Below are 13,003 nucleotides of genomic sequence, written 5' to 3'. Positions count from 1 at the left end.
GCGGAGCACAGGCTCCGGACGCGCAGGCTCAGCGGCCATGGCTCACGGGCCCAGCCACTCCGCGGCATGGGGGATCTTCCCGGACCGGGGCACGAACCCGTGTCCCTTGGATCGGCAGGCGGACTCTCAACCACTGCGCCACCAGGGAAGCCCAGAGTAATATTTTTTAAAGGAACATTTTGGACCAAGATTCATGCAGTTCACAAGAACCAGCCCTTCCTCCAGCATATTTCAGAGTCTTCTCCAAATGCCTAGTCCTCCTTCCTGATATTTACATTTCACATTACAATCAAGGATGAACAGAGCCCGTAGGAGACGGTGACCTCCTCCCTAATTTGGAGGTATTTTCCTCAGCGGCGCCCTTCTATCTTCTGTGACCTCAGCGGCGCCCTTCTATCTTCTGTGACCTCAGCGGCTAGTGATTTGGGCCCCACCCACTCCCACCCTCGTTCCTAAGTCTGAAGGATACAGGATTTCTCAACATATCTGAACCAAGGAGATGTCATGAATCTGCCCTCACAACCTATGTGAACGCCAAAATGATGTGGATGCCACATTTTATTTAGAAAAAAGGTGAAACCTACTGTAAGACCATAGGCAGGGCAGGGTTGCTTCTTAGACCCTGGCCTTACTCCTTAGGAATAAAGGGAGGGACAGTCTCACTGGCGTAGAACAGGCAGTGTTTGTCCGAGGACTCTATCTCAGCCATCCAATTCCAACTGATTGTCTTTCTTTTTGTGTCTGCCCAACGGAATATGTCACTTCTTTTTCTCTAAGTTTTCTAAACATTATAATATCATAACGTTTAAAGGCTGGGAATGAGGAGAGAATGGGTACCTGCCCCCATCATCCATCCAGTGATAGATAAAAATTTAGGAATTTATTCACGACAGGACCTTATTGAGAAACACAAAATTGTCCCCACCCTGAAAAATTAATACAAATAATTTCTATTTAAAATGAAATTGCTTTTAAGGATCTTTTCCAATCTATCCCACCCTCTCTCGCTATAAAAATAAAAGCCTGCACTATTTTTGTAGCAAAAAAAAAAATCTCCCCTTCCTTTGACTTGTGCCCAATTCCCAGTGACCTGATGACTTGATTTAGTGGCAGTTACCTATAACTGAAGACAGGTTTTGGCCCCAAGGAGTTGCATGCTATAAAGTTCAAATAAATTCATTTACAAATCTCATAAAAAGAGGTGAAAATACTTCATTTCTCATCATAGATAAAGGAAAAGAAAGTACGTGTAAAGATCGATTGTCGTCTGTGAAGTGTGCAGTTGGTAAGAATCGGATCATTGTGACAAAGTGTTTGACAAAAGCGCCTATGAAAGACTCCAGTGTAATAAAGCAAGGTTCTCCTCCCCCATTCTAGGCTATTTTTGATCGGAACCGGAAGGATGAGCTGCCTCGGTTGCAATTGGAGTGGATCGATAGCATCTGTATGCCTTTGTATCAGGTAATCATGACTTCGGAGGGTCTGTGTGTCCTGACTGAGCCAGGAAAGAAGAGTGTGTATACCGCACTTTCAGAAGTTTTAGTTTTAGGACACCCTTCCAGGGTATGTGTGTTGCCTAAAAAGGTTGCAGCTTATCTATTCTCAGATTTCTGATCGGTCCCCTGGGAAGATTTGGTACTCGGAGGCCGGAGACCCGAGTTCTCCTTGGGCCTCAACTCCCTCATCTATAAACCAAGGATAGTAATATTTTATCTCAGTATTTCCCAAACTGTGCCCCATGGGACATAAGTATCCACCCATAACTTTTCAGAAAAAGCTCTCAGGCCCAATAATTAGGGAACCTCTCCTGCACATTAAAATACTGAAGGCTCGGAGAAGTCCTTTGGAAAAGAAACACGTTTAACCTTGATTAATTCTGAATTTCTCAAACATTTGACCATAGAAATCTCATTCAGTTTTTTTATGTTTTTCTTTTACTTTTATTAATATCATGTTAGACATGAGAGTTCCATGAAACATGGTTTTCTGCTCTGACCCCATGGTCTGGGCCACAGGGTTTTGAAAAGCCCCTTCCATCTTACGCCTCTGCCTGAGATGCATGACAAGCGGCAACCACTGAACCCTGAGCAAGGCGTACTCCCTGTTTCCAGCCCTGCTGCGTGAGTTTGGGACCCTGCTCCTGGCAAGGAGACTAGTGTCATCAGCTTTGAATGTTCACACACCACTTTTTGAGTAGAATTAGGGCTGACATGGGTTAACACTCACAGTTTAGTGTGCATTGGCTTTTAATTCTGCTTCTAAGTATTTGCTTTCATGTGTAAAACCTGGCCAGTTCTTTACCCCCTACCTACCTCAATCAGACTGAGCTGCTGTTTTAACTTCAAAGTGAGAAACACATGCAGGGAAAGCAAAACGGCTTCATTTCTCACTCTGTCTAACTCCATTAAAAACACAGTATTGTTTTTTAAGGACCTCACAACCATTAAGTTTCAGGCTTATCTACCACTTCACTTTCAGCACTTTTAGGGACTGCTGAGCCCTGTCACATTACTCTAAAAAAAATAAAAGTAAAAAATAAAAAAACCTAGAATACTGTCTTGATGGAAATGTAATTTTTAATGACTATAAGCAACCAAAGTAAGTTCTTATTTGTATTATATTATCCATTAAATACATGACAGCATAAAATCAGACAAGTAAAGCTTTAAAAGAATCTAGAATAGATTATTTTAGTTATACATGGGACATAATGCTCTTTTATTTAATAATGAAAGTTTGGATGAAAAATCAAGAATGATGTCTACAATATTATAAGAGGATCCTCAACTCTCTTTTCTCCCATCTGTGTCTCCCACCCTCGCTCCTCTGGTGTCTCTGAATAAGCTGGGTCCCCATGTGTAAGGCCCATCGCTGTTGTGTCAGGTATACCTTGCTTTGCTAAATTGACCTTGACCACCCATGTTGAATTATTTTTTAACATTATTCATTTTGCTGTGCACACTTAGGCCATAAATGAGATGAATTCTTGAAATTAATAAATTCCTTTTACTGTGGGTAAAGCTTAGGAGGATGAAGACATGTATTTGTGGGGCTGATAAATTTTTGGTATTAGTCTGGAAAGCTACTTTGGAATGAACCCAACTCCACACACCCTTCCTATGTGATTAGTTACAGTAAATGCTGGAAAGGACTCTCGTGTGCTTTTCCATGTTAATTTGTTTCATTACTGGTTCACAATCATTTGGGCTTACTTTTATACTTCCCATTAAATACTTTGAAATCTTCAGGTTAAAAGGAAGTTACTTGAATTTCAAATGAAAATAGCAGCTTCCAGAATTTAAGGAGTAATATTAACCCATCATATTATCATTCCTGATTTTTCACATCTGTTTTACTTTACTTCCTATCTGTGATGTTAGATACACCTGCTATTTTTATCCACAGGAAATTGACATATAGAAAGCTTAAGTGACACTCCCACCAAATTCGCTTTGTCCTACTCATCTGTGGCCTTGGTTTTGATGTAATGGCCTTTCTACTGCCTCACTTCACCTCTGCTGGATACCGTCCCACAGTCTTTTCTTATTTAACTGGGGAAAGTCATGGCATTTAAAGAGGAATGCGGAAGGAGCTGTTTATAAAAGTTCATATTCATACCTGCTGCTGGATCTTCTCAGTGAACAAAGCATGAAAATCATGCTCTTTTTAAAAATTCCTTATCATCACTTATTAATCTCATGGATTTCATTTATAAATTCTTTATAATGCTTTATAATTTATATATCTATATAATATATATAATTTTGAAACCAACATTTCAAAAAGCCCTCAGACTGAAACCTTGCAGAGTGACTTTAAGTATGCCCCTTGAGAGTCCTCATTTTGTCCCATCTCAAGCAGTTGGGTGTTTTTTATTATTTAACTGTGAGAGTTAATGTGAGATTATTTAATCTCACATTAACTGTTGATGCTCCAGAAAGGTAATGGAATCCCTCAGTGGGCAGGAATCACCATGAGTGCGAAGACACAAAATCTTGAGGAAATGACTCACGAAGCAAGGAAGGTCCCTGCTATGACACTGGTCAAATGTCAGAATGTCTGCAGGAACTCAGGTTGTTGCTGAGAGGTCAGTTTGGGGTTTTTAATGTGAAAGTGCAGTGATAAGGAGTCTGAGAGGATAGAGGCAAACGGGAAATTATGCAGATGGCATGAATCCCAGACTGTGAGAGATGACATAGTCTGCATTACGGAACAGAAGAATCCAACGTGGCTTTGCTGAGTCAGTCTGGGCAGAGGGCAAAAGGATACAGAACAGTAGCTATGGGACCAATAGATGTCCTTGTAATGGCCAGGGCCCTGCTGACCCCAAGGTGGGGCAGGTTTGGGTGGCAAGAAGCCTCATGTAGAGCCTGAAGCAAAATGATACGTACATCACGATGAGGACCCCCCTTGCAGGAGAAGCAGTGTGGAGAGATGCGGTCCAGCAAAGGCAGAGGCCACACAAAGGCACTGTGTGCCTGAGGCTTCTGGGCACAGCCTGGGACAGGATGGGGCTTGTGGAGGCGAGGGCAGAGGGGCAGCCGGGCAGTAGATGCAGATATGGTTTCAGTGCAGCTTTTTGACTTCTTTGACTTTCACTGGGTAAATCGGTTTCACTTCATGGTTTTGAGAGGGTTGTGCTTGGTCAAAGTAGATCAAGCTCTTTCCACTTTCGCTCCAGTTTGCTGAGTTTTATCTCTCCTCCAAGCAAAGGGTAGATTATCAATACTCTCTGGTGCCTGAAGGGCTCTTTATAGGTGGGAACCCACAAAAAGTACACCGGTACATTTTGGATGCCCCTTACACTTAAAATAAAAACTCTTACCTCTGGGACAACTTCAATTTCCAATCCGTGCCTGTGTTGAGGAAAAACAAGGAGAACCCCCCAAACCCCCGAAATCTATTCAATAAGTTTCCTAAGCAATCTAGCAATTGACTGAAAGTGACTGGCAGAAAATATATAGATATATCTAATAAAGTAATGGGTAGGAAAAGAACATGCAGAGAACAGTCCCAGACCCATGGATGATTCTATAATAGGGAGATGTGACATGCTTATATACATATGTTTATACGTGAGTATAAAATTCTCCAGAACTTGCTCATCTTTTTAAGCTTATGATTCCAAACTTTTCCTTAAAAAAAAAAAATAGAAAATTGTCCTGATAGGCAGAAGTCATGATTTATCTGTGACAGCAGTTTAATCAGGAAACATATAGGAAGCCAAGAGTGGGCAGGGAACCATCAAAGCGTGTTCCCCCAAGAGAAGACTAAAACCCTAGTTAGTTAGCTCTGTCTTAGTAGGGTATCTCTGAGGAATACATTGACATCTAATTCCTGTGCTTTCTGCTGTCTTTGCACCCCGCTGGGGATCCATTAGCCTGCTGCTCAACATCTTTGGAGGAATAAAAAACAAAAAGAAAGAACGAAGAAAAAACAAAAAAACAAAAAAACCCAGGCACCATCAAACTTTGAAGTCTCTGCTGCACCAGCCTGAGGGATAAACAGGAAACCTGATGTGGCAGCGTCACACTGAGCCTCTCTTTGCGATAGTGGGCAAAGTTTTTGCCCTTTATTTTCATTCTCAACTCAAACCTCAGTGCATCTAGAATTTCAATGATACACTGTAAATCATTATAAATCTTCTGTTTGTTAAGGATTGAGGGATTTAATTTTTATTATGAACATAATCAGATTTTCAGCTCATCTCAAACTGGCTCTTGATTTTGGAGTGTTTGACAGATAATGAAAACGGCTTGACTTGGACAGGATCTAGCTGGAATAATTCTCTCTCTCCATTAAAAGAAGAGTTCGGCAAGAGTGTTGTCTCTTTATAAAAATGTCATGGGGTTTCTGCAACAGGCAGGGCTTCTGAAGTTATGATAACAGTGATTTTTGACTTTTTTTCTGCCTTCAGCTGTAATGGTTGTTTTGGAAAATGCATTCTACCTGATGCAGTTATTAGTATGCTCTCTGGGGACTTGCCCAGCGGTCCAGTGGTTAAGACTTCGCCTTCCAATGCAGGGGGTGTGGGTTTGATCCCTGGTCGGGGAGCTAAGATCCCACATGCCTTGCGGCCAAAAAACCAAAACATAAAACAGAAGAACAAATTCAATTAAGACTTAAAAAGATTTTTAAAATATGCTCTCTGAAAAGAAGGGAGGAAAAAAAATCTTTAAAATATAGTTGAGGGGCTTCCCTGGTGGCGCAGTGGTTGAGAGTCCGCCTGCCAATGCAGGGGACACGGGTTCGTGCCCCGGTCCGGGAGGATCCCACATGCCGCAGAGCGGCTGGGCCCGTGAGCCATGGCCGCTGAGCCTGCGCATCCGGAGCCTGTGCTTCTCAACGGGAGAGGCCACAGCAGTGAGAGGCCCACCTACCGCAAAAAATAAAATAAAATAAAATATAGTTGAAGTTGTAGAAACTGGGAGTTAGAATTGATAAACTGGAAAAGAGGAAGTAAGGTGCTACTCCAAGACAATTTTTCTGGATACCAATAAAAGTACTTCAGAAACAACTCAGTGTTCCCCAGATGGCTCATGCCTTGTGTTCAGTTTTTTTCAAAAAAGAAAAAGTAGTGAGCTACAGAGTGACTGGTTAGAATATAACATCATCTCCTCTTAAAAACCTACAAGGAATGGAATGTGGTTAGAGAGGGAAACAATTTCATCCCATACTTAAAAAAAAAGTAGGACACCACCCAAATCAGTTTCCTGTAAATGTTTTCTGTACGACTTTTAGTATTCCTGTGAATGAGAGAAAGAAATAGTTGAGGCTGATTTCTTATTTGCCCTACAAATGGGGGACATATATGGAATGACATCATATATAACTCGAAAAACTTAAGAAGAAAGAAAGAAAGGGAGGGAGGGAGGGAGGGAAGAAGGAAGGAAGGAAGGAAGGGAGGGAGGGAGGGAAGAAAATAACTTCCTATATTCTCTATAATTTATATTTATCTGGCTCCACCTTTTCCTGGTGATGGGCGGGGTGAAGGGGCCGTGTTCAGGGACTGGTACTTAAACTTGACAATTAAAGTATCTCAATTCCTTCCGGTTAAAACAAGTCCTTGGGAAGACTAAAATGTGAATTGTTCCCAGTCAGAACCATTTCTTCTCCCCAGCTGACATTCAGGTGCCAGGAGAGCTCACCTGTCTTTGTAAGGGTTCTGCGTCTGGGGGGAGAGGGACCGAGTGCACCTGCAGCCTCTGGGGTCAAGGCTTAGGGCGTGATGCCGAGCTGGCCCTCTGTGACTGTGGGGTGGGAGCAGTGAGCACTTCGTGGAGGGCCTGACCACTGGCTCTGGCTGCTGCAGACCCTGGTCCATGCAGACCATGGCAAGCCGCCACCAGCTTCCTGCTCAGCTGGTTCTCTGCCATTGCTCAGCCTGCGGGCACGCATGAACCCCCAGCTACTTTCTCTTCACCCTGCTGTCCACACAAGAGCTTCCTCGGTTCTTTCTAATATGCCACCTGGGTAGTGCCAACTCGTTCTAGGAAACTTCTGTCATTTTCCTGAATTAGGCTCTGAGATTCAAGAGACAAGCCTTGCCCTCACCCCCAGGGTTTGACCCCCAGGGAACACAGAGCCAGGACACTCACTTCTGATCCCATTCTCCCCCCCTCACTCCCTTTGTCTCTCTCCTCCCTCTTTCTCTCCTTTTCTCTCTCCCTCCTCCTCCCCTTTCTCTAACACCCAGAGTGGTGTTTTGAATTTCCTTTTCCTAGTTTAATGGGGAACTCTCCTTATATAGTCTCCTCTGTGCTCCCCACTCCAGAACTTTGTACTCAGACTTGATGATTTGACCTAGCCAGGCTCGGTTCCTAAGAGATAGAGTTCTGAAATTTAGAAATCCCTTTTCTCACCACGCGAAGCTGGCATTGAGAGTTATTGTCTCTGAAAGCTAGGTGATGATAGTTCGCTGTTTCTAGCTGGGAACCACCGCTTGCCTGGGGGAGGAAAGCCTACTGAGCTAATGGGTGGGAAGCCACGGGCATCACGATTCAAGTAGAATGAAAATACATTGGTTTAATATTTTCAAATTATTGTCCTTGTTACATATGCTATACCCAAATCTGAGTGCTGATAGGAAAACCTGTTCAAAATTTTCTATGTACTATTAGTCAAGTACAAATGGAAGAGAAATATAAACATTCAAAAGTGTCAGTTTTATGTAGTTTATACCCTGTCTTCCAAACTTTTGCCAAAATGATCCTCCTTTTTAAAAAATATCAGATCATGGTATCCTCCTGCTTAAAAACCTCAGGTTACTACCACAATCTATAAGATACCTTCCAGATTCCTGGGGTTAACCCTCTCATTCTGAGGCCCCCTGCCTCTTGGCCTCATCTCCTGTTACCCACGGACCATTTGCCCCAAAGCACAGGACTCACGAACCCTTTTGTCCATTTTGCCTTTGCTTATACCTCCCTCCCTCCTCTTTCTGCCTGGAAGAGGGCAGCTCAAACTGTCACCTCCTCTGTAAAACCTTTACTCCTCCTCAGCATTTCCACTCTACCTATCTTTTCATAACCACACGCAACACTCTGTGTTGTGGTCATCTTTCTGTCTGTCTTTTCTGTCTTTGTTCCCTGTTAGACTAGTTTCTTGGGACCATCATATTCTTGGTACCCAGAATGGTGCCTAAGTATATTCAAACTGCTGTTTGTTGAATAAATGAGTGAAGAAACAGAAGAGTGAATGATGAGACACAGGACACAGAATTAATAAGCAGTGGAATGTACGATGTAGGGTTATAATGTCATTTTAAATTATCATCTGTAAATATATAAAACCTTTCACCAGAGTGTGCACTGTTATATTCCTGCCCATAATCTGAAGTATATGGCCTATGATATCTTCTTAGAAAGTGGTTTAGTTCTCATCATGGTTGAATTGGTCCTTAATTCTAGCATTAAAAGACCAGTTTATAGCCATGAATTTTTCAGGGCTTTGACTTTTTCAACTAGGAAGTACATGAAATTTTCTTTTTTCCAGCATTGGCAGAAAATATAGTCTCCTCATTATTTTAACATTCAAGTTGATAGGGAGAGCTAGCACATATACACAGATTTCAAGAAATATATATTATATAAAACACTAAATTATCATGATTAAAATATAATTGTCCTTTGACTTAGAAGACTTTTCAGATCCTTCAGTGCCTAACAGTTATCAATACAAACACGAAATAACAATGTGCTCTGTAGGGTGAAGTGCTGAATAGCCCAGAGGGCTCATTAAGAGAAGAACATTAAAGTTCATGTCGCTTCCTGCATCAAGCATGGTATGTGGCTGGTGAAGGCATTTCACACCCTTGGCTACATCTCAGAGTTCTTCCTGAATACCTGACATGCCAGGCTGTTTGATTTGGAGAAAGTTTTCCACCTCCAAAAAATGACTTTGACTTGATAAAGCAACCAGCTCTGTATACATTTTCTTGTAAATAAAATGGACTTTGATTTATTTCACGCAGCTTTAAAAACCTGTTCTTTATACAGTAGGACTTAATTTCTATTCATATGCATTTTATGAGCTCAAAACTGCCATCATGAATCTATATTAAAACGCTGGAATCAGGTAAAAAAAAGTTACAATATACTCCCTAATAAGGCTTTTTTGGGGGCGGGGTAGTGCGTTGGGTCTTCATTGCTGCGCATGGGCTTTCTCTAGTTGTGGCGAGCCGGGTCTACTCTTTCGTTGTGCTGTGCTGGCTTCTCTTTGCGGTGGCTTCTCTTGTTGTGGAGCACAGGCTCTAGGCACAGAGGCTTCAGTAGATGCATCACGGGGGCTCAGGAGTTGTAGCACATGGGCTTCAGTAGTTGTGGCTCACGGGCTCTAGTGCACAGACTCAGTAGTTGTGGCGCACAGGCTTAGTTGCTCCACGGCATGTGGGATCTTCCCGGACCAGGGCTCGAACCCATGTCCCCTGCATTGGCAGGCAGATTCTTAACCACTGCGCCACCAGGGAAGTCCCCTAATAAGGCTTTTGAGGGTAGAATTTAAGATAAGATCTACTTCTTCCTATCCAGCTGACCAACATAAATAACTCTTTTAAAAAGTGTTTATGCTTTGCAATCACAAAGCTAAAAATCACTTAACTGCACGTCCATACAAGGCCTGGAATGTCGACTTTACTTGTTACTTTCCAGTTCCTCAAGAAAGCGTATTTTAAACGTGGATTTACGTCTTCTTCATGGCCCTCTCTTCTGTGACTCTCTAAAGAAGAAAAAGAAAAGAAGGAAGAAAGGAAGGGAGGGAAGGAAGAAGGGAGGAATGAAGGGAGTGAAGTAGGGCGGGAAAGAGGGAGAAAGATAAGAAAACTTGCATTTTTCACTAGGAAATGAATCAAGTCCTCTTCTATGTTTTTTGCATTCTAAGTGCCTCTCCAAAATCTCTGCAATTTAAAGTTCATTTGAAGGGTCAGCATTGTTTTTGCTGCTGGGAAGTGAGGCATGAGATAAACATAAAGCATTCTTATTACGCTATTGCCAAACAGAATCCTCTGTATTATTCAAAATGTCTCCTAAGAGAATTCAAGGAGGCAATATCTGGATCCTCAGCTCTCACTATTCTTATATTTCGTTATCAGAGCCGCAGACGTAAAAATATTAAATAAATCACTCAAGGCACATTGCCCCATCTTTAGCGAGCAGATGTGCTCAGAGGGAGCCAGGCTCTCAACCTCATGTACAATGAACATGGCAGCCCAGCTGTTGAGTCTGGTAGCCAGAGTCTAAAACGAAGTTAAAGACTTCTATCCGACTGAGTTTTTGGAAAAGAAGTTCAGTATTAAAGCCCATAAGAATACAAAGGTATCCTTATGCATACTTTTTCAATAAGCAGACATTTATTGAATACTGACTATAGTGGCCACTGGATAGGGCTTAAATTTTAAAGTTTACAAAGCACTTTTACATACACAATGTAATTTTACCCTAACTCTGTGAAGGAAGAAAATACTTCATTCTGAATCCTATAATGTCTAATAGTCTAAGTTTTATAAATGAGGAAACTGAAACCTACAGAAGCTAATGGACTTAACCAGAGTGAAGCAGTTAATACACAGCAGAGCCAGAATTTCAAAGCCAAGTCTTCTCAGCCTTACTTTGCTGCTTTTTCCCACTGCACTTGCCCTGAGGAAGTGAAAGGCCATTCCATTAGTCTGGCAGTGCTCTACCTCTTTAAACCTCCCATTTACAAAGTAAAACTCTGAATTCTTCAGAGGGCAGGATACAGGGATCTGAGTAGAGATTCCAGGGAGAGTAATTCCTAGAGCACCAAATGGGCTAATGTAGGTTCTGTTCAGCTGGTTACCAGAGAAATACTATCTCAGAAAGACTTTATGTCAAATTGTCCTTGACCAAACACTTTCACCTTAAAGTGTTGCCAATAAAAGATGGTGGATTGACCTCCATAATTTATTCCACATCCTTCTGAGAATTCCATTCATAAAATAATATAGGAATTTTTTAAAGATATAAACTTTCTTAGGAAATGGGAAGAGGCTGGAAGAATTTTAAGGAGCATGATAGAAAAAGCCTACAATGCCTTGAACAGTTTGTAAGTAAGGGTATTAACAACGTGCGATTGAGGACCGGGAAGGAAATGAGGAGTACGGGAGAGAAAACATACATGGCCTCAGAGCACACCTAAATCGTCAAGAGCAGACTGTGGGTAGAAGGAAGGACTCACATTCTCTTTTTCCCGTGATGCCCCTTCATACCGTTGTCCACATGCAAACACATTTTCATCCAGGTACACCAGTGTATTCTGCTTTGGCCACTTAAGATAAAGTTCAAAACATGCTTCCACATCCTTAACATAATTTTCATATTGTCCTTTGAAACGGCAGCCTAGTATTCCAAACAGTGACTTGTCATAATTTTTTCAGTCATTGCCTACTTTTTTTGGTTGTTTTGTTGTTGTTGTTTTTGCTAAGTGACATAATTCTAAAATGAGTACCTTTGTTCAATATTTTATTGATTATTTAATGCTATTAAGTGTGATTAGAAATAATGACGTTGCATTTCTTTAAAAAAAAAAGATATAAACTCTCAAGGACAACAGAATGTGAGAGGGCATAAAATATCCTCAAATATTGGAGGCTGAAAAGGAAGTTATGTCCCAGGATGTCTGCAGAAGGGGACTTCAACAGGAAGAGAGCTGATCTGTCTTTCAGAAGGAACAGGTTCAGGACTTTAAGGGTCCAAGTTCAGCCAAGAGGGGGTCTATTAATTTCCTACAGCTGCCTAGCAAAATACAAGAAACTGGGTGGCTTAAAACAACAGAAATCTATTCTGTCACAGTTCTGGAGACTAGAAGTCAGAAATCAAGGTGTCAGAAGAGCTGGTTCTTTCTGGAGGCTCTGCAAGAGAATCCATTCCACACCTCTCTCCTGGTTTCTGGTGGTTGCCAGGAGCCCTTGGCATTCCTTGGCATGTAGCTGAATCCCTCCAATCTCCAACTCTGTCTTCACATGACATTCTGCCCTGTGTGTCTGTGTTCCTGTGTCTTCACATGGCCCTCTTTTATAAGCAGACCAGCCTTTGGATTTAGGGCCCGCCCTAATGCAATATGACTTCATCTTAACTTTATAACATTTGCAAAGACCCTATTGCCAAATAAGGTCACGTTCCCAGGTACAAGGGTTAGGAATTCAGCATATCTCTTTTTTTTTTTTTTTTTTTTTTTTTTGGGTGGAGGGTGTGTGTCATAATTCGTTCCATAATAATGAGGTTGAGGCTTGAGCCTGGAAACAAGAGGAGAGGTTGAAAGTTGGTAAAAAGGGTCTCAGGAATCTCCCGCTATCCACACAGCCAGGTAAACGGCCTTTGCAACGGCTGCCAAGTCAGGAGACCAGAGAGCTCTTCTCTCGGAGCGCTAATTGGGAGAACTCATGGCGGAAATTAAAAGTCTGTGGAATGACTGGCTGGACCCCAGGACACCCCGCCTACTTTGCACTCAGGGTGCCAGCAGCCAGGTAGTCCCAGGAGCAGAAAAGTGG

The 13,003-nt window shown here is 42.1% G+C and overlaps 1 protein-coding gene across 1 annotated transcript in view; it reads left to right on the top strand.

Moving 5' to 3' along the window:
- LOC103072730 (dual 3',5'-cyclic-AMP and -GMP phosphodiesterase 11A) overlaps positions 1-13,003 on the top strand; it is a 269,197-nt gene that overhangs the window by 238,506 nt on the left and 17,688 nt on the right. Inside the window, exon 17 of the mRNA XM_007451103.1 lies at positions 1,378-1,461. Within this exon, the coding sequence (XP_007451165.1) occupies positions 1,378-1,461 (84 nt within the window). The remainder of the gene's footprint in view (positions 1-1,377; positions 1,462-13,003) is intronic.

This window comes from Lipotes vexillifer, unplaced genomic scaffold (assembly GCF_000442215.2).
Source record: "Lipotes vexillifer unplaced genomic scaffold, Lipotes_vexillifer_v1.1 scaffold645, whole genome shotgun sequence".
NCBI classification, from domain to species: Eukaryota; Metazoa; Chordata; class Mammalia; order Artiodactyla; family Lipotidae; genus Lipotes; species Lipotes vexillifer.
Note: the sequence above shows the minus strand (reverse complement) of the source record. Positions and strands in the feature narration are given on the sequence as shown.